This window comes from Malaclemys terrapin, chromosome 1 (assembly GCF_027887155.1).
Source record: "Malaclemys terrapin pileata isolate rMalTer1 chromosome 1, rMalTer1.hap1, whole genome shotgun sequence".
In the NCBI taxonomy this organism is placed as follows: domain Eukaryota; kingdom Metazoa; phylum Chordata; order Testudines; family Emydidae; genus Malaclemys; species Malaclemys terrapin.
Genome location: NC_071505.1, coordinates 264919605 through 264945278, shown reverse-complemented (window position 1 = coordinate 264945278; position 25674 = coordinate 264919605). Strand labels below are relative to the sequence as shown.

Sequence of the window (25674 nt, the reverse complement as noted above, 5' to 3'; positions counted from 1 at the left end):
ATCAACATCGTGAGGCAAAGCCCTGCAATTTGTTGAAAGTAAGAAGTGATTGGTGTGGCAGATGAGGAGCTGCTATATAATAATTTTATGAATATTGTATGTGACCTAGTTATTGAGATAGATTGTATAGCTATACTAGGGTTAGTGGAATGTTTATCATATGCCTATATTGCTTTAATTCAATGGGGGCTGTCACCTGGAATGGAAGACAGTGGCTCCCAGATAGGAACATCCCACAACACACTTGAAAGGCAATGGGGAAAACTGTTAGATTTGAGGATTCTACATCCTATCTCCAGCAAAGCTGCAAGCCTTGTTTAGCCAATGCTGGAAGCTAACAGATAAGACGGTTACTCACCGTTGTAACTGTTGTTCTTCGAGATGTGTTGCTCATATCCATTCCATTAGGTGTGCGCGCGCCGCGTGCACGATCGTCGGAAGATTTTCTACCCTAGCAACACCGTCGGGTCGGCTGTGGAGCCCCCTAGAGTGGCGCCTCCATGGCGCTGAATATATACCCCAGCCGACCCGGCGCCCCCTCAGTTCCTTCTTGCCGGCTACTCCGACAGTGGGGACGGGGGGCGGGTTTGGAATGGATATGAGCAACACATCTCGAAGAACAACAGTTACAACGGTGAGTAACCGTCTTTTCTTCTTCGAGTGCTTGCTCATATCCATTCCATTAGGTGACTCCCAAGCCCAACTTAGGTGGTGGGGTCGGAGTGAGACATTGCTGTGTGCAAAACCGCTGACCCGAATGCAGCATCGTCCCTGGACTGCTGCACTAGTGCATAGTGAGCTGTAAACGTGTGGACTGATGACCAAACCGCCGCTCTACAAATGTCCTGTATCGGAACATGTGCCAGGAAAGCAGTCGAGGAGGCTTGGGCCCTCGTGGAGTGAGCGGTGAGGTGCGGTGCTGAGACACCTGCCAGGTCATAGCAAGTCCGGATGCAAGACGTAATCCAGGAGGATAGGCGTTGTGAGGAGACCGGTGAGCCTTTCATTCGGTCGGCCACTGCAACGAAGAGTTGCGTCGTCTTTCTAAAGTGCTTTGTGCGGTCAATATAGAAGGCCAGGGCCCTTCGTACGTCCAGGGAATGCAAACGTTGATCCTGGCGAGTGGCATGTGGTTTGGGATAAAAGACCGGGAGAAATATATCCTGGTTGATATGAAAAGGAGAAACCACCTTAGGGAGAAATGCAGGATGTGGACGAAGCTGCACTTTATCCTTATGAAAAACTGTGTAAGGGGGCTCAGATGTAAGCGCCCTGAGTTCAGAAACGCGCCTTGCTGAGGTGATGGCTACGAGGAAGGCTGTCTTCCATGATAGGTACAGAAGTGAACAGGTGGCCAGTGGCTCGAATGGAGGACCTGTGAGCTTGGAGAGAACCAGGTTGAGGTCCCACGTCGGGACGGGCTGACGTTGTTGTGGGTACATCCGGTCTAAGCCCTTGAGGAATCTAACAACCATCGGGTTAGAGAATACCAAGGACGCGAGTTCCCCTGGGTGAAAAGCCGATATAGCGGCCAGGTGAACTCTAATTGAAGATATCGCCAACCCCTGCTGTTTTAGGGAGAGGAGATATTCCAAAATGAGAGGAATGGGTGCCTGCAACGGGGACGTGGCTCGTTGTTCGCACCAACAGGAGAACTGCTTCCACTTGGCCAGGTACGTGGTGCGTGTTGAGGGCTTCCTACTGCTCAGCAGAATCTGTTGGACAGAGTGCGAGCATTGCTGCTCTGCCTGGGTGAACCATGGAGCAGCCACGCTGTGAGGTGGAGTGATTGCAGGTCGGGGTGACGCAGCCGGCCGTGGTCCTGAGAGATGAGATCCGGACATAATGGAAGCGGAATCGGTGTCTGAACCGAGAGTTCCAACAGTGTGGTGTACCAATGTTGTCTCGGCCACGCTGGAGCGATCAGAATTACCTGTGCCTGGTCTCTGCGCAATTTGAGCAGTACCTTGTGGACCAGAGGAAACGGAGGGAAGGCATAAAACAGGTGGTCTTTCCAGGGAAGGAGAAACGCATCCGAGAGGGAGCCCGGAGCTCGACCTTGTAGGGAGCAGAACACGTGGCACTTCCTGTTGTCTCGAGATGCAAACAGGTCTATCTGGGGAAACCCCCACTTCTGGAAGATGAAATGTATGATGTCCGGACGGATAGACCACTCGTGCGTCTGGAAGGACCTGCTGAGTCGGTCCGCTAGAGTGTTCTGGACTCCAGGGAGGAACGATGCCGTGAGATGGATTGAGTGGGCGATGCAGAAGTCCCACAGGCGAATGGCCTCTTGGCATAGAATTGACGAACGTGCTCCTCCTTGCTTGTTGATGTAAAACATGGCCGTGGTGTTGTCGATGAGAACTAACACACAACGGCCACGTAGGAGATTGAGAAATGCTTGGCACGCCAGTCGTACCGCCATCAGTTCCCGAACATTGATATGCAGGGCTAACTGGGGTGCAGTCCACAGGCCCTGGGTATGGTGTTCGTTGAGATGGGCGCCCCAACCCAGAGATGAAGCGTCTGTAACCAGGTGCAGAGAGGGTTGTGGGGTGTGAAAAGGCATCCCCTCGCAGACCACATTGTGATCTAGCCACCAGGTGAGGGAGGTCAGGACCGAGTTCGGGACCGTGACCACCATGTTCAGGCTGTCCCGATGTGGGCGGTATATTGATGACACCCAGGTTTGAAGTGGGCGAAGCCGAAGTCTGGCATGCCTGGTTACGTACGTGCAGGAAGCCATGTGACCCAGCAGGGTGAGGCACGACCTCACCGTGGTAGTTGGGAAGGCCTTGAGCCCTTGAATGAGGTTCTTGATGGTGCCAAAGCGGTTGTCTGGCAGGATGGCTTGTGCACGTCTGGAGTCTAGAACTGCGCCGATGAATTCTATTCTCTGGGTAGGTTCTAGAGTGGATTTGTCCTTGTTGAGTAGGATGCCCAACTCGTTGAATGTGTGCAGTATTATGTGGACGTGAGCTTGAACTTGCTCCTTGGTGCGACCGCGTACCAGCCAGTCGTCTAGGTACGGGAACACCTGTATCCCTTGTCGACGAAGGTACGCTGCCACAACAGCCATACATTTCGTGAACACTCTTGGGGCCGAGGATAGGCCGAAGGGAAGGACTGCAAATTGGTAGTGCACCGTGTTTACCACGAATCGGAGGAAGCGTCTGTGAAGTGGGTAAATTGTGATGTGAAAGTATGCGTCTTTCATGTCGAGGGCGGCGAACCAGTCTCCAGGATCGAGGGAAGGGATAATGGCCCCCAAAGAGACCATGCGGAACTTCAACTTTACTACGAATTTGTTGAGTCCGCGCAAGTCCAAGATGGGCCGCAGACCTCCTTTGGACTTGGGGATCAGGAAGTAACGGGAATAAAATCCCCTGCCCCTTAACTCTATCGGAACCTCCTCTATGGCCCCCAGGGCCAGGAGCGTAGAAACCTCCTGTATAAGAAGTTGCTCGTGAGAAGGGTCCCTGAAGAGGGACGGGGAAGGGGGATGGGAGGGGGGGATAGAAGAAAACTGGATAGCGTATCCCCTCTCCACCGTGCGGAGGACCCAACGGTCCGAAGTTATAAGGGACCAAGCACGGTGGAAGTGGGAGAGGCGATCCCGGAAGGAGGGGGCTGGATCCTGGGGGATGACTGGGGCGCCGTCCTCGACCGCACCTTCAAAAGTTCTGCCTGGGGCCTGAAGGTGGTCTAGGTGGCCCCTGGTTCTGGCCTGGTTGAGGGCCGGACCACCTTCTCCTACCACCTCGCCCTCGCCTCCGGGCCGAGTCCTGTCTCTGACGAGGCGGGGGGGGGTAGAAGCGCTGAGGCTGTGGCCTAAATGGTCTGCGCTGAGGGCCCGCAACATGCATCCCCAGGGAGCGCATGATTGTTCTCGAGTCCTTGAGGCTCTGCAGGCGAGAGTCCGTCTTGTCCGAGAACAATCCATGTCCCTCAAAGGGCAGATCCTGTAGGGTTTGCTGCAGCTCAGGAGGAGGACCTGTACATGATGTGCCCGCCACTGCCTCATCCGGAGAGGAAGAGGAAGATGCCTCCGGTGGTACAGGATCCAAGGGAGGGTCCTGGTCCCCCTGCTCCTGGGCCGGAGCATCACCTGTGCTTGGGTCCATGGCGTCGGGTGGCGTGGACACGGAAGCCTCCATGCCCCCTGGCGGAGGCCGAGAGATGGTAGACTCCGGGGCCCTTCTAACGGAGTGACCCGAGCGAGAGGTCGAGGGTATTGGAGCCCCTTGCTCCTGGTGGTACGCCCACGGGGTCCAAAACGACCAGTGAGATGGGCCATGAGAATGGTCCTCAGTCATCTCCTGCCAATGGCCCAAATCCCGTTCCTCGGCTTGCCCTTGAGGGGGGTATGCCGATCTCGACAGGTCTTCGGAGGAGCGAGACACCGATCTTGATGGCCATGGCGGTGCCGAGAGAGACGGAACGATTCCCGTGAGTTGCGGTGCCGCACGGTGCCGGTCCGGAGATGATCTATCTCTACGCGGTGCCGGCGAACGGTGCCGGGACCGCGATCGGTGCCGATGATCTCGTCGGTGCCGGGAGCCGGATCTGGACCTCGACGAGGACCTGGAGTATGCCCGGTGCCGGGAGCGGCCTCTTGACGTCGAGCGTCGACCGTGGCGGTGCCGAGAACTACGTCTCGACGTTGATCGGTGCCGACGATCATAGCGGTGCCGAGACGTAGAGCGGTGCCGTGACGAAGATCTTGGCCACGAGTACGACCGGTGCCGAGGTGATATTCGGTGCCGGGACTGCGAGCGGCGTGGGGACCTGCTTCGGGACCTGGACCGGTGCCGAGGTTCCAGCCCTTGCGATGGAGGGCGCATCAAGGCAGGTTTCCCCCTCGACTGGACCGGGTGAGTCAACGGTGCCGTCGGTGCCAGTGGTTGAGGCGGTGCCGGCTCCGTGAGAGCTATCAAGTCTCTCGCCGCCGTGAAGGTCTCTGGAGTCGACGGGAGTTGTATCACCGCCGGTCTCGGTGGAGACGCTATCTGCACCGGACTCAACGGCCTCGGCGCCGGAGTCGACAGTGCTGGAGGCACCTGTTTCCGGTGCTCCACCGGCGGACTCGGCTCTACCCCCGGCACTGGGGGAGCCGGCGTCTTCGGCACGGAGGCCCCCGTCTTATGGGCTTTTTTATGCCCCGGGGATAATGACCGGTGTCGAGGCACTTGTTGCGGTGCCGACGAGGTCCGGTGCCGGGGCGGCTTGTCCGACACCACTCGCGTGGTCGGCATGGCCGGTGCTGCCGGGGCACTGCGCACCGAGGCGCTAGGTGCCGGGGCTTGGCTTGTAGAGGGAGTGTCCGGACTAAGTGCCGCCTCCATCAAGAGTTGCCGGAGCCGAAAGTCCCGCTCTTTCTTGGTCCTTGGTCTGAAGGCCTTACAGATCTTGCACTTATCTGTTTGATGGGACTCTCCCAGGCACTTCAGACAGGAGTCGTGCGGGTCGCTCGTGGGCATAGGCTTAGCGCAGGAGGCGCACTGCTTGAAGCCGGGAGCGTTGGGCATGAGCCCGGGCCCGCGGCCGGGGGAGAAAGGGGGAGACGACCCCCTTAATCCCCTGGACTACTATAACAACTAGAACAACTTTAAAAACTATTTAACTATTTAACTATAAACACTAGAACTATAACTATAACTACAACTGCGAATAACTAACTAAGCTAGGGAGAGTGGAGGACAGCTATGCCGCGCTCCACAGTTCCAACGACCGTCAGGGGCGGTAAGAAGGAACTGAGGGGGCGCCGGGTCGGCTGGGGTATATATTCAGCGCCATGGAGGCGCCACTCTAGGGGGCTCCACAGCCGACCCGACGGTGTCGCTAGGGTAGAAAATCTTCCGACGATCGTGCACGCGGCGCGCGCACACCTAATGGAATGGATATGAGCAAGCACTCGAAGAAGAACAAAAGGTTATAAACAGCTAAAAAGCTATTTGGTTCCTGCAAGGGCGTATCAAAGACTGAGCAAGATTTGAAGATACTCTCCCCAAAGCAGTGAGAGAGAACTGGTTTGTGAGTTAAGGGATCAGATTGTGCCATCCAGACCACAGAGGTTTTGGGGTGTCTAGTGGAATCTTACACCTACCAGGAGCCCCATGTGGTAGATGGATAGATACCTGGTAAGCTAGACTTATGTAGAGAAACCAGGAGAGGTAGAGGTGCAGTAATCCTGGTAATTGTGACAACTGGCTACTAATTTAGAATATTTTCTATGTACTATAGTAGCACCCACGAGTGCTTCTATACTGATGGGTTTGTCAGTTTCCATGAATAAGATTTAGAAGAAAGAGAGGAATCAGCAGCGGCCTCATTACCTGCATCAGTACCCAGAAAATTTAATATTTTTAATGAATTAAGCACCTACATTTTTAAATCTATGAAAACGTGTCAATAAATTGTAATCAGAAAAGTGGGGGGCACAGATCTGTAAAATTCACCATCTATGGACTTTGACACATTTGAACAAACGGGTAAGAAACACCTGAGTAAAACTGAGTTATCTACTGTTCGGAACATTTTTATTTAATATGGTGCATTTTAGAAGCAAGCACAAAAGAAGCCAACCTCAATAGCACCCGAAGAGTTTTCATACTTGGCAAGTTTGAGTAGCAAGCCCTTTTTTGGAAAAAACTTCTGCTAAAAAGAGAGGTCAGGGAATAATTTTTTACACAGCTGGATAAGTAAGGAGGCAGCACCACTGGTCACACAAATTGATATTAACTACAGTTATTAGAATGTATAGTTTGCTCCTAAAGCCCTATATGTTATAGTACTCAATGCAATGATAGCATATGAAAAGGGTTAAAAGAACGAGTGTATGCCTCTCACCCAGGGTGGTTGTGAGCTACAGTATTTAAGATTTTATTGCACGCTCAGCTTGGAGGCGCCCAAGTGTTTTATTTGCACAGGATAGAATAAAGTCCTTCATGTACTCTAGATTCCCCTGGAGATAGCTAGTGCATGCATTTGACTATCATCTTTTCAGTTATTGTTGCTGTAGGAAAGGCAGGCCCAAGTAGTGAGTTTTGCATTTCTCTCTGAAAGTAGAGAGAAATGCAGTCACTCTTCCCCTCTGGAAGGTAGTTCCATAGACTTGGCCCTGTAGCTGAGAAAGATTTGTCTCCTGCTCTCATGAACTTCATTCTTGAGGATGACAGATTTGCTGTTCCCGCTGCTGCTGAGGGAAAGACACCAAAAAGGCCAAAAGGCTGGTGAGTGAAGAGCACATTGAGGAGTGATACAATCAATGAGATGAGGCGTGGCGTGTTACTGTGCAGGGAGAAAATGAGAAAGTTTAAATTGAAAACAGGAGGCAAAGTGAGAATCAGTGGAAGAAGAGGAAATCACATGCAAGCAAGACAATCTTTGCATCAGGCTTTTGGAATGACTGATTTAAAGCAACCTGGGTATCAGAGAGGATGAGATTACAATAACCAAGAAGGATTATAAACGAGGTGTGAAGAAGTTATTAGCTGTGGGGATCAGATTTCAGAAAATCTGTAGAGAAGAAAGCAGCAAGATCTGTTAACATAGGAATGTGCTGGAAGGAGAGACAGAAGACATACTAAGGCATGCAGGTCTGAATGGTAGGAAGGATGGTGGTCTTGTCCACAGTAATGCAAAAAAGTGAAGACAGAAAAGGGTTAAGGAGGGGAAATAATAAAACTGGTTTCAACCAAGTTGCACTTGAACCTCAGCATGCTGCATTGTGTGCTGAAAAACCAGTTCTTGTTCTCCAGGGCTTTAAAAGTCTCCAGCTGGTCTCTGCAAGTTTTGGGCCTCCACTCTGCAGTTTTCTATCTCTTTGCTACATTTTATGTGCCTGTTTCTGTGTTCAGAAACAGTGTCACTCGTGGCTGGTTGAAAGGCAGAAGCTTCTCATCCAGCTATTTGCTGCTCAGCCACCTGTCTGCCTGCAAGTTTTTCAGTGGGAAATGAAAGTCATATCCAGTCTCTGTTCAGAGGCTGATGTACAGATGCGGTAGCTCTTCCCCTCTTCCAACCAATTCTTTCACTTGAGCCTCAAGGGGCTGGAAAATGGAAGATATAACAGAGGAGGAGAGCTGGCAAAGGGAGGGAAAACAAAGCAAGAAGATGGAATAACCATCGGAGGGGCCCTTAAAATCCCAGAACCTACCTTGTGTAGAAGGAGGAGAGAGGCTAAAGAGTTAGAGAAGCAGAAGCAGACACCCGTTCAATCCTAGAGCTCCAAAAGGCACCAGCCAATGGACCTAAAAGAACTTCCCATGCTTGCTGGTTCTGCAGAGTGACTTTGTGGCAGGAGGAGGACACTCAGGGAAAGGAGGGAAAGGAAAAGAGAATGAGATCCAGAGAGTAGCTGGGGAGAAGAAAGATCCAAAGAAGAACCAGAGATTAAAAAGTAAGTGTGGGGTCCAAAGGGGACTCCAAGATATGGGAAAGACTGGGGATGGGGACAAAGACACTCAGATAAGGGAAAAGAACACGGGGGGGGAGAGCTGTGATGGGGAGTACAAGCCCCAGACTGTCCATGAGAGGACTGTCCGAACTAGCCCCACTCCGAGACACCTGTAGCATGTGTCAGGAATGGAAAGGGGAGCTAAAAGAAGAGGACTTAATTAAGTTAGAGGCTGACCAGGAAGGAGAGCAGACCTTCATTTCTCCCTCTATGAGAGAAACCTGGGACTGCTGGCCAGCTAGGCAAGCCGCCCTGCAAATAGGGAGACCAGGCTCAGGAAGACCGACCGAACAACTGCCTGTTTGAAGACAGGCCCTGGGTAGAAGGGCAGGGTCCCTCTGAAGACTTGCCAGATTAATCTCTTTTGAGTTCCTTGTTTCCTGTTGTTCTAGGACTTAAGGGGTGGAACTGGAGGGTGTTGTAGCCAAAAGGCTAAAGCTCCATACACTGGATCCACGAGAGGCAGTGGCTGCCTATGAGACCCCAAGGCAGAGTGCATACTGCCATGTCAGTCACAAGCAGTATGAGAGAGATCAAGGGGGAAAATATCGACTCCTAGAGAAAAGAGGGACAGAAGAGAAAAACAGGACAACCTACTTAAAGAGTGGACAGAAAATCAAAGCAAAGTAGAAGAAAAAGTGGGAGAGAAAAGAAAGAAAATATAATAAAGAAATGGAAAGAAAGTGAAAAGCAATAAGAGAACTTGTAGGCTAGTAAATTTTATTTGTTTTCAAGAGTGTGAATATATACAACAAAGTTTATATTAATCTTTCAGAATTTTGGTGAGGAAGGAAGCTAAAGAATTCTTCATCTATGGAAGAAGTTCACCAACAGCCAGCATTATGGGCGTGAAAAAACAAACAGAAAATGCTGCGGTAATTGTATAGAAAAGAAATAGCTAGCAACTGACATAGCATCAGTTGTTTAAGCACAGTAGCCATAGTAACCAGCAACCAAGACAAGACCAATCATTTAATTACCATAACAACTACAGTTTTTAAACAAATGCAACTGAATTCTCCAGACTGCTATATGCAGACACCAGTATCAATCTATCAGTAACAATTTATACCACCATTCTAAAGGAGGTACACCAGGTAGCAATCTTGATGATCCAAGCTCAAACCCTACTGTGGGTTCATTCTACTCCTCCAAATGTTTGAGTGTCCAAGAGTACAGAAGTTCTGTGAGATATTCCACTGCACTGCACGTTACCCTGGGTTTGGGGCATAACAGCTAGAGAGAATAGGAAAGGACATGGAAATTTTCAAAGAATAAATGGCCAGTGAACATAACTGTTTCCATAGAAAGTGCTACAAGAAAATCCTGCTTTAAACAAACTGTTGAACAACATAGGAGGAAAGAATAAGGAGTTGAGAAAATCTTTTACACTCCTAATTTTTGGGGTAGTAAAGAGTAATCAAACATATTTGCCAGCAGCTGAATACTTTTTTTCCCAGTCTCTTCCATTGTGATGTTCTCTTTTTTTCAATTCTTCCACTCTATTTTTCAATTTTTCTCTCTCTTCTCTTATTTTTTTTTCAGAATTATTTTATTTTGGCCCCTTTGGTACTTACTCTATAGGCTACTGCATTATCCCATTGTTTGCTAATTTTGCTTTGGTTAAGTCTCTCTTTCCCTTTTCCCTTCAGATTATTATTCTTTGAGGTACTCAAACTTAAAAAAGAAAGATGAATTCAAACTCTCCCTTAAATTTCCTCCTAAATTTTGCGATTTAAAGTTGAACCTCTTCTCCCACCTAAATTGCAGTCTTATTGTGTTGGATTGTCTCAACTTGCTGGGCTCATTACAACAGTTTCTGTATTTCTTCTAGAGAACTGAAGTATAGATTTGCTATGAAAAGTGATAATAAAATTGGTGCCTTCTTAGGGATCGATCATAGTTTGTCCTGTTTGCTGGGGTAAGGGAAAGAGCATAAGACAACTCCTTACTCCCTCAATCTGGTACACCATACCTTCCTGCATGCAAAGGGAAATCGGCTACACCGAACTCCTGTGTTCCCCACCTTAGGCAAATGGGTGGGAATGGGCAGGTAGGGTCAAGAAGTGTGTGGAGCCTTGACGCCACTTCCCCAATGCACTTGGTGATGTAGCTATACTGGTATGTAGGGTTGAATATGCTGCAACAGGTCACACCTGTCACAGTTTTTCTGTGAATCCTGAAGCAACATGGAGATCAGGAAGGGGATTGAGAGTCCAGGAGTCAATCTTCCTCTTGGGCTGGTTTGGGGGCAGCATAACAATGTGCTTGCTCTAGACTACCTCACAAATTGGCATTCTCCCAGTGTGTATTCAGAGCCATATTTGCTGACTTTAATTTTTTTTTTAAATGTATATGCTACGTTTTATTACTGTCAACCTTACAGAGCCAATACTGCTCTGGGAGAGTGAACCAGATTCTCTTATAGTTTGTACATCACAAGTAGAATTATTATCTAGGTTCTAACTGTAAGGCCACCTGTGCAACCCCACTGTCTTCAGATTACACACTCAGTTACACCTGTGCAACCTCACCGAAAGCAACAGGTTTGCACAAGAGTAACGCGAGGACAATGTTAGACCTCAATCTTCTATTTATTTAAGAAGTTTTAACAAGTTTACAAATCACTGCTATTTAAATATCAGAAACAACACTCATTACAGCAATTAGATTTTTTTTCAGAGATATTATACAGGAATATAGCCATCAGATCTTTCTATTAAACAGGATGTTACTATGTTACACAATAAGAATCATTACAACACCCATGATACGTTGTTTCTAGCGATTTTATTAAACTGAGTGAAATTGCTCTCTCTCTCTAGAATTTATTTAGCAGATCAGGTATATCTATCAAATGTTAACGTTCAAAAATATTGGACAGATGTGCTTTTTTTGTTGCAGGTTAAAGTAGTTTGGTTATATTTTAAAACATTCAAGTATTCAATCATGAATTGGACCATTTTTCATTTTTGCATCAACCCATACTGGAATCTCTGAGCCCTGCTTTTGGTCATTTGACTGGCATCCAGTAAATTGTATGAGTCAAGAAAAACTGGTTACTAGCTTTGCATACCAGACCTTTCTAAAGTGTTGATAGATTAATACCATCACCTTCCCTTTGTTGACTTTGCTGGGCATTCACTAATATAGCAATAAGGGACTCAAGGATATGAGTAGGGTATTGGTGAATGCATCATGTGCATTATGAAGAGGTAAGCCAAAGGCTACCTGCCTTCTTATTTGACTGAAGTGCACCAATAACCTGGTAATGGGAACAGTGGTTGTAGTTGAAGTGTAGGGCAAAGAAAAATTAAGATATGCTATTAAAATATGGTTCATTTTTGTTTTTTTAAGAACTTTTTCAAAAACCATTTTTGGCATGAGGTGGATAATTCAGTGCATCCTTCCACAATAGAAAATAGTTCTTAGGAGAAGGACAGGACAAAACAATAGGGACACATTTTTTCACCTACTATTTTGAATATATTTACTATTTCTTTTTAATTTTTTAAAATCCTTTTTAAAGTTCTCCTGATTACTTGGGTCCTTTCTGCCTCCTCTTATTTCCCAGAAGTTTAGATACCCCTTTTACAGCAGTTTGTGGCCAAACAGCCACTTTCAGTTTAGTTTCTATTACAACAACTAACTTTGAAGCATTGAACAGTTCCCAGTTTAGTTTTGACAATAAACACTAGGTTAAAAGTGATTGCTGGAAGGGCAGAGAAAAGGTCATTTGCAACTGTCTGGGTTGTACAACAAGGCAATTTAATAAAATTGAAGTGAAGCTAACTATGAAGAATAGTTTCAGAGTAACAGCCGTGTTAGTCTGTATCCGCAAAAAGAAGAACAGGAGTACTTGTGGCACCTTAGAGACTAACACATTTATTAGAGCATAAGCTTTCGTGGACTACAGCCCACTTCTTCGGATGCATCCGAAGAAGTGGGCTGTAGTCCACGAAAGCTTATGCTCTAATAAATTTGTTAGTCTCTAAGGTGCCACAAGTACTCCTGTTCTTCTTTATGAAGAATAGAATTATGTTACCAGGAAGGTAAATGAAGGACTGACACTAGAACTGTTCTAAATTGCCCTAGGTAAAATTCATATAGTGTTAACACACAGTACAGGACAACCCCTGAGTACATTTCTGCAAAGGGAATCATAGAATATCAGGGTTGGAAGGGACCTCAGGAGGTCATCTAGTCCAACCCACTGCTCAAAGCAGGACCTAATACCCAACTAAATCATCCCAGCCAGGGCTTTGTCAAGCCTGACCTTAAAAACTTTTAAGGAAGGAGATTCCACCACCTCCCTACGTAACCCATTCCAGTGCTTCACCACCCTCCTAGTGAAAAAGTTTTTCCTAATATCCAACCTAAGCCTCCCCTACTGAAACTTGAGACCATTAATCCTTGTTCTGTCATCTGGTACCACTGAGAACAGTCTAGATCCATCCTCTTTGGAACCCCCTTTCAGGTAGTTGAAAGCAGCTATCAAATCCCCCCTCATTCTTCTCTTCTGCAGACTAAACAATCCCAGTTCCCTCAGCCTCTCCTCATAAGTCATGTGCTCCAATTCCCTAATCATTTTTGTTGCCCTCCACTGGACTCTTTCCAAATTTTCCACGTCCTTCTGGATGTGGGGCCCAAAACTGGACACAGTAGTCCAGATGAGGCCTCACCAATGCTGAATAGAGGGGAATGATCACGTCCCTCGATCTGCTGGCAATGCTTCTACTTATACAGCCCAAAATGCCGTTAGCCTTCTTGGCAACAAGGGCACACTGTTAACTCATATCCAGCTTCTCATCCACTGTAACCCCTACGTCCTTTTCTGCAGAAAGACTAGCTTACCCAGGAGTCCTTTTCAACCCAAGCTGTGATTTTTATCTAGCATTTTATTTAGTGTATTCCCTCAGCTGAGTCATTCTTCTCCTTTTTAAATACAAAGATCTCTCTGATATAAACTATCTTCCCTTGAAAATGATACCCAGAATGCCAGGAGAGCTGAACCCCTCATGTTTTCCCCATATCTTCAGACAGATATCATCCTATTGACTCTTTTAGGCTAAATTAAATTCAATAGTAGATATAAGAGAAGTCTATCAGTGTTTTCAACCCTAATGCAAACCACACTTTTAACCTTTTACATTAGCACATCTTGTTCATTCAGATCAGATCTTTCCCCTCCCTTCCTTTCCATACTAGCTGCACCCAGCACATAACATAGCAGCTGAATGTACTACTATATGGCTAAAATTCACAGGAATAAAATGCAATTCAGATCTCACACAGACAATTATTCATTCTTATGTAGCTTGTAATTTAGTTACAGAAACCAGAGGTTCATATGGAGCCCACATGTTCACCTGGCTTTACTAGACTGTCAATATATACATTCTAGGATCCTAGGAGAAATACAAATCGAGGCATCAGCTGCTTTATTTTACTGTCTTACAGGGACAAGTAGGTGAGCACCTGCCCTTGTCCACTCCATCAAAACTGAGAAAAATAAAGAGACTAACAATCTAATTTATAGGCAATAAAATGTAAGCACTAAAAGCAGTAACAGGAAAGCACTATGGTTGACATCTACAGGAAAATTAGAGATCAAGAATTTTGTGTGCTTTCATAAAAAAACAAGCATTGTACAATATGGGTGATGTAATCCCTCCTATTTACCCATGCAAAACACCGAACAACAGAGCTGACTTTCAAACTCTCTGAAGAGGATGGTAACTTTTCTGACTGCCAGCATGGTCTGGAGCATCAGGACATGCTGAGTTTTAATTGTGGCGCTGTCACACACCCTGGTCAGCCAGGCCTACTGGTCCAAGTAGTAGTGCTCAGAGGCCAGGAACAGCACCAAAGGTCAGAGCTGTAGTCAGGAACCAGGAATCAGAGCCAAGGGGCACAGCCAGGGCCAGGAGAGTGAGCCGAGAGGCAGGTCCATTGCTACGGCTGGCAGGGGAGTCCACCTTGTTGCATGGACATTTCCTGGAACTCCTTCTGGGCTTAAATACAGTGCCTGGACCAATCCGGAGCCATGAAAGAAGCTGTCAGTACAGCCTCCTGAGGTAGTACTTCCTGTGGTCTTTATCTTTGCAGGATCATCTATGTGACAATGTACACAGGTCCAACATGGCTGCTGGGTAGCAGCACAGAGGTAATGGCCATCAAACAACCTGCAGTCCTGGGTTCTAGTCCCCGCATAACCTCACAACTGTGGGCTTTGTTAAATCACTTCACACCTCAGGCTTACTTTGCTACTGGTAAAACAGTGCAATGCCACCTACCTACCTCTAAGTTGTTTTGTGAAAATTAGTTCATGTTTTGTAATGAACTTTAATAATATAAAATCTACATAAATGTTCACTAACATTACAGAAGTCTATGAAATACTAATTACATAATTTCAATAGGGAAAATTTTTAAAAACAAAACTATACTGGTTCCTAAATTAGATCCACAAATTATGATTAACCAAAACCCCTTTCCCTCCATATTTCCATTACTCAGCATAATCATACACTTTAACAAATAATTTATGTATACCTGCTGTTGTCTTTGCCGTCTCAACTGTGCAAACTGAGACATCATGATTTGACGATCCAGTAATTCCATTCTCTGCTGTCTCTGGATGTCCACTGTTGCTCCCATTCCTACTCGAATCTCGTTGGATGGTTCTGCAGATGAGAATATTGGTTCAAGAGTCCAAGAAAATATCTTTGCCAGCCAGCTGGGAACACACAGCACCTGATGAACTTTTAGCACACTACTGCTGTAGCACATCCCAGAAATCTGAAAGCAAAAGCAAAATGAAAAAAAAAATTTTTTTACACCCAAAGCCTTAACTGGCTGACAGAGGTATGTTGTTCTTTCACTTTTTCAAGGCAAATTTCATCTGGTGTATTTAGCCAGAGTCTTCAGTGGAGAATCCATGTCTCAGTGAATACGGATATAACACTATGGGATTTCTTCACCATAAACTTCCACTACAACCACCAACTATTATTTTTAAAAGTCTGCAGATTGCATTACTTGTGACTCAAGTGTATTTCTTGTTTAGGGGTAAAGTCAAATACCAGCTAAGTGACTTAGTTATAGGCAAATTTCAAATAGCTAAAGCTTTTGATCTCTGGTAAAGCAAATTATCCTGGCTGGCCCTAAAATGGATATGGGGAGATAGGACCTTAATACCACAGTATTGTGACGATTTTGGGCACTTGCTTTAAAAAACACCCAAAAGTACCCCATGTTAAATCCCTGGAGCTGGGGAATGTGAGCCAATCAGCATCCCTCCTGCCCCTTGCTGACCAATGGGTGCCTTAGCCTCCAAAAGGGGGAGGGAAAGGTGAGCTCCTTGATGCCTCCCAGAGTCTCTCTCCCTTCCTTTCACCACTGGCTCCATCAAGTTCCCCAGCCTGTTGAGACAGGTGGGTAGCATTTCTGCTTAACTCCCCACCCCCTCACCCCCACACAGAGAAAAACAGATATAGTCAAGTTGAAGCTTTAATAGTGGGGATTTCATAGGGTCACATAACTAAATTGTTACCTGTTTCAGAGTACACAGACTGTTACTTAAAAATAATTAAATCTAGCAATTTTTCTAACAATTTTTTTTAAAGTTTATCAAAACCCTATTAACTTTTTAAATGGCAGCACTAGAGAGGTTAATGAGTTTAACCAGAAACTTCCTCTTCCTAAGAGATTCCTTCTGTAATACCCTGTTAATGGGCCAAGTCCCTATCCCACATTCAACAAAGTGCACAGCCTATAGGGTCCATATTTACCTCCTCTCTGGAATTTTGAACTTCAGCCTATGTTTCATCTATAAGAATGGCTGTTTTTATGGTTTTCTCAAGGCCACCTCTGTCCTAGCTCCTTACATCCCTCTTGGCACTAATTCAGTGGTTCTCTAACTTTTGTACTGGTGACCCCTTTCACATAGCAAGCCTCTGAGTGAGACCCCCATTATAAATGAAAAACACTTTTTAATATATTTAACACCATTATAAATGCTGGAGGTAAAGTGGGGTTTGGGGTGGAGGCTGATAGCTCATGGCCCCCCATGTAATAACCTCACGACCCCCTGAGGGGCCCCGACCCCCAGTTTGAGAACCCCTGCACAAGTCAACATAATTGCCACCCTGAATTCCATTACAGGGCTTTAGCCCCTGCAGCTAAGATGACTCAACAGAAGAGGCCACATTCCTTCAGAGAATCTTAGAGTCTGCATGACCCAAGAATCTCTGGATGCCAACTGGCAGAGGGCACTGGGGTGTAGAGGGGTACAGAGATTTCTAGGGTTCACCAAAAGAATGTCATGTAAGGTCTCTAATGAAAGTCACCGGTCATCATAAACATTGTGAGATGTATGTATGGAGAATATGTGAAGAATTATGTATATATTCTAAAGTTTATGTTCTCTAAGTCACAGTTAAAAACAGGTCATTCAAAAGTAGTCTGTCTTGAGATAAATTCTTCTAGCATCTGATGGGAGACACTTATCTCCGGGGGAAGTGGGAGGAACCACTGTGTAATGTGTCCTACAAAAGGAGTCTACTGGCATTCTAAGATAAATGCTAATGAAGAAATGGTGGAGACTTCAGAAAAAAATCTAACAGGAAGAAATAAACAGGTGATGGGGGGAACCTTATCTTGAGGTTAACATCAAAGGTCTATTCTAGTATATTTAGAGGAGCAAAAAGACATCCTGGTATTCTTTATCTAGGAAGTAAATGCACAGTTTGCTTTATGAAAAAAAGGATCTCTACCCAAGCTTGGTGGAAAACACTGGAGAGAAGTTAGGGTGAGATAAACTTCTTTAGACTGGAGGATAACGTCTTAGTTAAATTTAGGCTTTAGAATATGCATTGTGGTATGTTGTTTTACATATAACTTTTTGTTCCCATCTCTCACTGCTTTTTATTTGAATCCCTGTTTTTTCTTAAATATATTTCCTTTTGTTTTATATCTGAATTCAAGTGCTGTACATATGACTTGAGCGGTGGTGTAAGGTAAACCCTGTAAACTGTGGTATAGTGTTCAAGTACCACCCTCCCCTCGAGAAGAGCACATCCCTTTTCTTCACCTTTTGTCTCTTTTTCTAGTGCATTCTCAATGAAATTCTCATTCTCAATGGATGAACAATAGACATTTATGTAATCAGAAAAATGCAACAAAGTTGATTCAGACGTACTTTTTCCTTTACTTGCATCAATAAATTCTACATTCCATGCAGAGGTTAGTAGTGTCCAAGCAAGTAAATACTGAATGAATGTGGGGTGGTTATATAATCCTTTGACATCCTTGTTGTGATGAGCATGTTTACAGTTCTCTTCTGCCATCACCGGTCTCTTCCTGTCTATGTCACACAGCGCTATCACAGTTTATTGCTTGTGGCATAACAGATCAGAAAGGCATGTCACAAACACTGACATTTGTGATGTCACAAATGCTGAAATGACTGTAATGCTTCTCAGTGCATGAAGGGCTGTGCGTCATCTTGTTACCATCTGCCTGCAGAGCGAGAGAGTCTTACCTGTACTCGCTAGCTCCTTAACACAACCAGCCTGATCACCACTTAGGCAGTCTAAGTGTATCTAGCCCCTGTTCACTGGATACCCATAGAAATCCCATATCCTGTGTTCCCAAAGGAATCAGAACTGGAAGGGACCTCAAGAGGTCATCTAGTCCAGTCCCCTGCACTCAAGACAGGACTAAGTATTATCTAGACCATCTTTGACAGGTGTTTGTCCAACCGGCTCTTAAAAATCCCCAATGATGAAGATTCCACAACCTCGCTAGGCAATTGATTCCAGTGCTTAACCACTCTGACAGGAAGTTTTTCCTAATATCCAACCTAAACCGCCCTTGCTGCAATTTAAGCCCATTGCTTCTTGTCCTATCCTCAGAAGTTAAGAACAATTTTTCTCCCTCCTCCTTGTAACAACTTTTTATGTACTTGAAAACTTATGTCCCCTCTCAGTCTTCTCTTCTGCAGACTAAACAAACCCAATTTTTTCAGTCTACCCTCGTAGATCATGTTTTCTAGACCTTTAATCATTTTTGTTGCTCTTCTCTGGACTTTCTCCAATTTGTCCATATCTTTCCTGAAATGAGGCACCAGAACTGGACACAATACTCTAGTTGAGGCCTAATCAGTGCAGAGTAGAGCGGAAGAATTACTTCTCATGTCTTGTTTACAATACCCCTGTTAATACATCCCAGAATGATGTTTGCTTTTTGCAACAGCGTTACACCGTTGACTCATATTTAGCTTGAACTGAAATTAACTTCCCCATAATCAAAGAAAGGTTTTGATTGGCTTCCAAACCTAGACCAAGATTGGGCATGGGAGTGGAAGCTTTTTTATTTCCTCTCAACTATGTCCCACATCTCTACTAAAAATCTATTATAAGGGAACTAAACCTATACCAGAAACTTGCCAATATCATCAGAAACTAGCCTATGGCTATAAGCACCATAATATGAGTACCCGCTCAACATTTTTCTTTACTATCCAGAACAACTAGTAGAAACTATGGAGCTCTCATCTGTCCATTTTTTAAAAAGCATTGATTTTCAAAACAAGCTAGAACTTAAATGAGCTCAGTAGGTAACAGCATAATGTTACATCCGCAACAAGAACAAAACACAAAGCAAGTGATCACAGTTAAAGGAAAATATATATCAGGCTTGACAAATCCTGCAGTGTGACTAATGGTGTTTTAACCACAAACCAGAATAATCTCCATGCCGATTTCAGATACAATCATAGCTCTGAGTCACTAACAGCACACAACCAAGGGACAACATGTATAGTTTCGGTACCTTAAAATGTTTTTGTCCCAGAAGGGATAGAGTGCACCAAAGAGGGTTAGAAATAACTATCCTGACAAAATTTTATATAAATTTATATATTTTTATAGTAAATGGTTATTACCATAATGTAAGATCTATACTAAATCACAGAACAAAAAGCAGAGAGTGAGAGAGAAGACTAGTAGGTGAGGGAGCTAGAGGAAAAAGAGTGGTAAAAGAGCATTCAGCATCCCTGTGGTGGGAAGAACATCTCAACAGCCCAACACTGTGGCATTTAATTTCAAAAGGGGGAACTATGCAAAAATGAGGGGGTTAGTTTAACAGAAGTTAAAAGGTACAGTGACTAAAGTTAAATCTCTGCAAGCTGCATGGGCGCTTTTTAAAGACACCATAATAGAGGCCCAACTTCAATGTATACCCCAAATTAAGAAACACAGTAAAAGAACTAAAAAAGAGCCACCGTGGCTTAACAATCATGTAAAAGAAGCAGTGAGAGATAAAAAGACTTCCTTTAAAAAGTCGAGGTCAAATCCTAGTGAGGCAAATAGAAAGGAGCATAAACGCTGCCAAATTAAGTGCAAGAATGTAATAAGAAAAGCCAAAGAGGAGTTTGAAGAACGGCTAGCCAAAAACTCCAAAGGTAATAACAAAATGTTTTTTTAAGTACATGAGAAGCAGGAAGCCTGCCAAACAGCCAGTGGGGCCCCTTGATGATCATTGAGATACAAAAGGAGCGCTTAAAGATGATAAAGTCATTGCGGAGAAACTAAATGGATTCTTTGCTTCAGTCTTCACGGCTGAGGATGTTAGGGAGATTCCCAAACCTGAGCCGGCTTTTGTAGGTGACAAATCTGAGGAACTGTCACAGACTGAAGTGTCACTAGAGGAGGTTTTGGAATTAATTGATAAACTCAACATTAACAAGTCACCAGGACCAGATGGCATTCACCCAAGAGTTCTGAAAGAACTCAAATGTGAAGTTGCAGAACTATTAACTAAGGTTTGTAATCTGTCCTTTAAATCGGCTTCTGTACCCAATGACTGGAATTTAGCTAATGTAACACCAATATTTAAAAAGGGCTCTAGAGGTGATCCCAGCAATTACAGACCGGTAAGTCTAACGTTGGTACTGGGCAAATTAGTTGAAACAATAGTTAAGAATAAAATTGTCAGATACATAGAAAAACATAAACTGTTGAGCAATAGTCAACATGGTTTCTGTAAAGGGAAATCGTGTCTTACTAATCTATTAGAGTTCTTTGAAGGGGTCAACAAACATGTGGACAAGGGGGATCCAGTGGACACAGTGTACTTAGATTTCCAGAAAGCCTTTAACAAGGTCCCTCACCAAAGGCTCTTATGTAAATTAAGCTGTCATGGGATAAAAGGGAAGGTCCTTTCATGGACTGAGAACTGGTTAAAAGACAGGGAACAAAGGGTAGGAATAAATGGTAAATTCTCAGAATGGAGAGGGGTAACTAGTGGTGTTCCCCAAGGGTCAGTCCTAGGACCAATCCTATTCAACTTATTCATAAATGAGCTGGAGAAAGGGGTAAACAGTGAGGTGGCAAAGTTTGCAGATGATACTAAACTGCTCAAGATAGTTAAGACCAAAGCAGACTGTGAAGAACTTCAAAAAGATCTCACAAAACGAAGTGATTGGGCAACAAAATGGCAAATGAAATTTAATGTGGATAAATGTAAAGTAATGCACATTGGAAAAAATAACCCCAACTATACATACAATATGATGGGGGCTAATTTAGCTACAACGAGTCAGGAAAAAGATCTTGGAGTCATCGTGGATAGTGCTCTGAAGATGTCCACGCAGTGTGCAGAGGCGATCAAAAAAGCAAACAGGATGTTAGGAATCATTAAAAAGGGGATAGAGAATAAGACTGTGAATATACTATTGCCCTTATATAAATCAATGGTACACCCACATCTCGAATACTGCGTACAAATGTGCTCTCCTCATCTCAAAAAAGAAATACTGGCACTAGAAAAGGTTCAGAAAAGGGCAACTAAAATGATTAAGGGTTTGGAACGGGTCCCATATATGGCGAGATTAAAGAGGCTAGGACTCTTCAGCTTGGAAAAGAGGAGAATAAGGAGGTATATGATAGAGGTATATAAAATCATGAGTGATGTAGAGAAAGTGTATAAGGAAAAGTTATTTACTTATTCCCATAATACAAGAACTAGGGGTCACCAAATGAAATTAATAGGCAGCAGATTTAAAACAAATAAAAGGAAGTTCTTCTTCACGCAGAGCAGAGTCAACTTGCGGAACTCCTTACCTGAGGAGGTTGTGAAGGCTAGGACTATAACAGCGTTTAAAAGAGAACAGGATAAATTCATGGTAGTTAAGTCCATTAATGGCTATTAGCCAGGATGGGTAAGGAATGGTGTCCCTAGCCTCTGTCAGAGGATGGAGATGGATGGCAGGAGAGAGATCACTTGATCATTAGGTTCACTCCCTCTGGGGTATCTGGCATTGGCCACTGTCGGTAGACAGCATACTGGGCTAGATGGATCTTTGGTCTGACCCAGTACGGCTGTTCTTATGTTCTTATATACCGCTTGTGTGTCCAAAATGTGTGCATGTGTAACCTGTGACTAGCTTAGTCATTGGGTGTCATTTTCATGATGTTTCAACAGGTGGTTTTTTGCCCCTGGCAGTTCCCATCTTCCTCCCTCCCCCAATTTGCAGATGGGGTACTGAGGCACAGAGAGGCTAAGTGACTTGCCCAAAGTCATACAGAAAGTCTATGTCGCAGGCCAGTGCCCCCACAACTGGGTCACCCTTCCTCCTGTGTCCAAAATATACTTCCTGGCAAATATAAAATTTGAAGGAAGAGTTCTCTGCAGCACAGTGAGCCTGCATAGTTGACCTGCAGGACACTAAAATGTCTCAAAAAGCATAAATGCATGGAAGAATGCATTCAATTGTGAAAAACACTGTTTAAATGTACACTGTTAATTCATCCTACCACTTCCATATTTGTTAATTTTTTCTTTAGTGTCACATCAGATCCTTCGTGATTTACTACTGCAGTTATAAAGCTATTAGCTGGACGTGCACGCACCTTTTAACACATCACTCACTTAGTTCTAAAAATATTTTCATGAAGTCTAATCTTTTGAGGAAGAGATTATTTGCATATTTCCAACAAACTCTTCAAGAGTGGAATTAGGTACAGTGAATATATCTTGTGATGCAGCTTGGTTTAATGTCACGCCCACATTTTAATATCACATATTTCTAAAGAACTTCCTCTTCAACGAATTCACATGCAGAGTTTGGTTTGTATCATCTTAAAAACAAGACTTGAAAAAGGATAGGTATAGAAATTTTGAGTTACTCTTCTTTTTGTAAAAAAAATATTTTATTTTTGTTACTGACCTTTTGAGAATCTCTAGTGGTTAAGGTCTATTAATTTACCAGTAAATTATATTAATTACAGTCATTCAGTGATCAAACTGTATGTATCTGACATTAAACAATATATGTCTCATTGTTGAAAGGCTATTGCCCACATAGCAACAAGTATTCAGAAGTTTAAAAATTTTAAAAAGCAAAATCACTGTGCAAGTACTTGCTGGCAGTTGCTAAAACAAAACAAAAAACAGTAGGAACATAAAACATTTGGAATTTTGATCTGCCAAAGTAAAATTTATCTGGGTTGATTGACTTTCTGGTAGTTTGAACATCATCACTTACAATGTTTTCCAACACAATTTTAGGACCCACTTCTACAGCGTGCTGAGAGGACACTCACCATGTTACAAAATATTTAGCACATTGAAGATATGGGGCCCTTGCTCTGAAAAGATCTTTTATTATTTATTTTCTTTTACAATTTCTTAACTTTATGTCTTTCTGCTAGTCCTTAACATAAATTTCTAAATCCCGCTCCCAGACACACACACAAAGTCAACTACCTCCTAAGGCCTCCCCCCAAACATTAGCCCTTTAAGATAAAGGAAGTAGCTGTGGTTTCTTTTACATTTGGTAAAACAAACACAGAAGCTCTAAGACGACACTCTACGTGACAGGCATTTCTGTACTATTTTACTAAGTGAAATGTTTACAATTTAACGAGCTTTATCTGAAATCCATTAAAAAAGGAAAACTAAGGGAAATAAGCAATGGATAGACCAGTGTGGAAAGTTCTGCTCATGGAAAGTTTTTCTGTTTAATCGTCCCGTGTTCACATAGATTCAAAGATTTTAAAGTCAGAAGGGAACATTTAATGATGTACTATGACCTCCTGTATAACACAGACCAGAATTGCAACAGTAACTTGTGTGTGACTAAAGCATATCTTTCAAAAAGGCATCCAGTCTCGATTTGAAGACATCAAGAGATAGAGAATCTACCACTTTGTTTGGTATTTTGTTCCAGTGATTAATCACATTCAGTGTTAAAAATGTGTGCCTTACTACTAATCTGAATTTGTCTGGATTTAACCTCCAGCCATTACGTTGAAGAGCCCTTTATCTTCATGGGGAAAAAATATCAGGTCCTACTTATACAGCATAATCAAGTCACTTCTCAGTCTTCTTTTTGATAAATTTAAAAAGCTCAATTAGTTTAGTTTGTGATTGTGCGGCAGCCCTCAAATCATTTTTGTGTCTCTTTTGTTCAATATCCTTTTAAAAATGTGGACACCAGAACTAGTCACAGTAGTGTATCTGTCTCGTCAATGTCGTATACAGAGGTAAAAATCACCTCCCTACTACTCACTACTCCCCTTTTTATACATCCAAGTATTGCGTTAACCCTTTTTGCTATAGCATCATGCCAAGTTTTTCCACTATGACCCCCTAAATCCTTTTCAGAGTCACTGCTTTCCAGGATATAGTTCCCCATTCTGTAAGTATGACCTGCATTCCTTGTTCCTAGATGTATGACTTCGCATTTAGCTATATCAAGAGCCATTTTGTTTGAATGGGCTGAGATTACCAAGCAAACCAAACACTCCATGTGACTGCATGTCTCATCATTATTTACCATTCTGCCAATCTTTGTGACAGCCACTAATTTTATCAGCAGTGATTTTATATTTATTGATGAAAATGTTGAATAGCATCAAGCCTAATACCAGTATCCATGGATCCCCATAAGAAACCCCTAGATTTGATGATTCCCCATTGACAACTAGTTTCTGAGATCAGTTAGCCAGTCCTTAATCCACTCAACATGTGCTTTATTAATATTGTATAATGCTAACATTTTAAGCTGAATATTGTGTGGTACTAAGTCAAAGGCCTGACAAAAGTCAAAGTATATTACATCTATGCAGTTGCCTTTATCAAATTTGTAATCTCAAAGAATTAAATCAGGTTTGTTTGACATGATCAATTTTCTATGAAACCAAGCTGACTAGCATTAATTATATTCCTATTATTTAATTATTATCAAATCAATCATGTATTATCTTTTACATTATTCTGCCTGGAATTCATGTCAAGATAATTGACCTACAGTTACACCTTGATCATCCTTTCATCCTTTTTGAATATCAGCACAACATTAGCACTTTTCCAATCTTCTGGAATTTTCCTGGTATTCAGCAGGCCAGAGGTCCCCTCAGCCAACTCTTTTAGTACCTTGGGTTCAAGTTATCTTGGTCTGCTGATTTAAAAATGTATATCCCTTGCAAATGTTGTTTAATATCCTCCCTAGTCTAATGGAATAGAAAGTATTTCTTCATCCTCATGTGATACGAGTACATCATCCTGCTACATCCCAAATACAGAACAGAAATATTTACTGAACGCACCTGCCTTTTCTGCATTATCATTAACAATTTTACCATCTCCATCTAATAATTGGCCTGTATCACAGCTAGGATTTATTTTGCTCCAAATATATGTCCCGTCCTTTCACCCTACCCTTATTGCAGTCTGGGAAGTTAGTGACATGTGAGCTTGTTCTCTTTGAAGTCCATTCTTTCTGGAATCCATTAATGTAACTCCTTTAGTGTCTGGGGGTCACTATTGAAAGACCAAATGCAATCCCTGAGCTGAATGTACTGCCTCCACAGTACATTCATCCATTCGTAACCTGTACTTGAGACCAAAAGTGGTAGTTTAATTTAGATTTCTTCTATGGCAGCACAGAGCACTATCCGCATACCTCTTGGCCAAGCCTTCCTTACATAAAATCTTGTTGTCTATTCAACACAGGTTTTCCTAAATGCACATTTCTGTGGGCTCCTCATTTTTGTTTTGATGTAATTACAACAGACACTGATGACTAGAAGGTGTTTCCTCAGGAGGTGAGACTGTATCTGTTGTCATCTGCCTTGTTTGCCCTTTTATCTTTTAGTCTTCCAGTGATGACTTCCAACTCTAACACACTCACTCTCTTTGTTGAC

The 25674-nt window shown here is 43.7% G+C and overlaps 2 protein-coding genes across 2 annotated transcripts in view; one reads left to right on the top strand and one right to left on the bottom strand.

Annotated features, from left to right (window-relative positions):
- Positions 1-25674, bottom strand: part of UBAC2 (UBA domain containing 2) — a 154427-nt gene that overhangs the window by 15419 nt on the left and 113334 nt on the right. Inside the window, exon 7 of the mRNA XM_054012694.1 lies at positions 15017-15262. Within this exon, the coding sequence (XP_053868669.1) occupies positions 15017-15262 (246 nt within the window). The remainder of the gene's footprint in view (positions 1-15016; positions 15263-25674) is intronic.
- The window catches only part of GPR183 (G protein-coupled receptor 183), a 115361-nt gene that overhangs the window by 36911 nt on the left and 52776 nt on the right, over positions 1-25674 (top strand). The window lies entirely within an intron of this gene.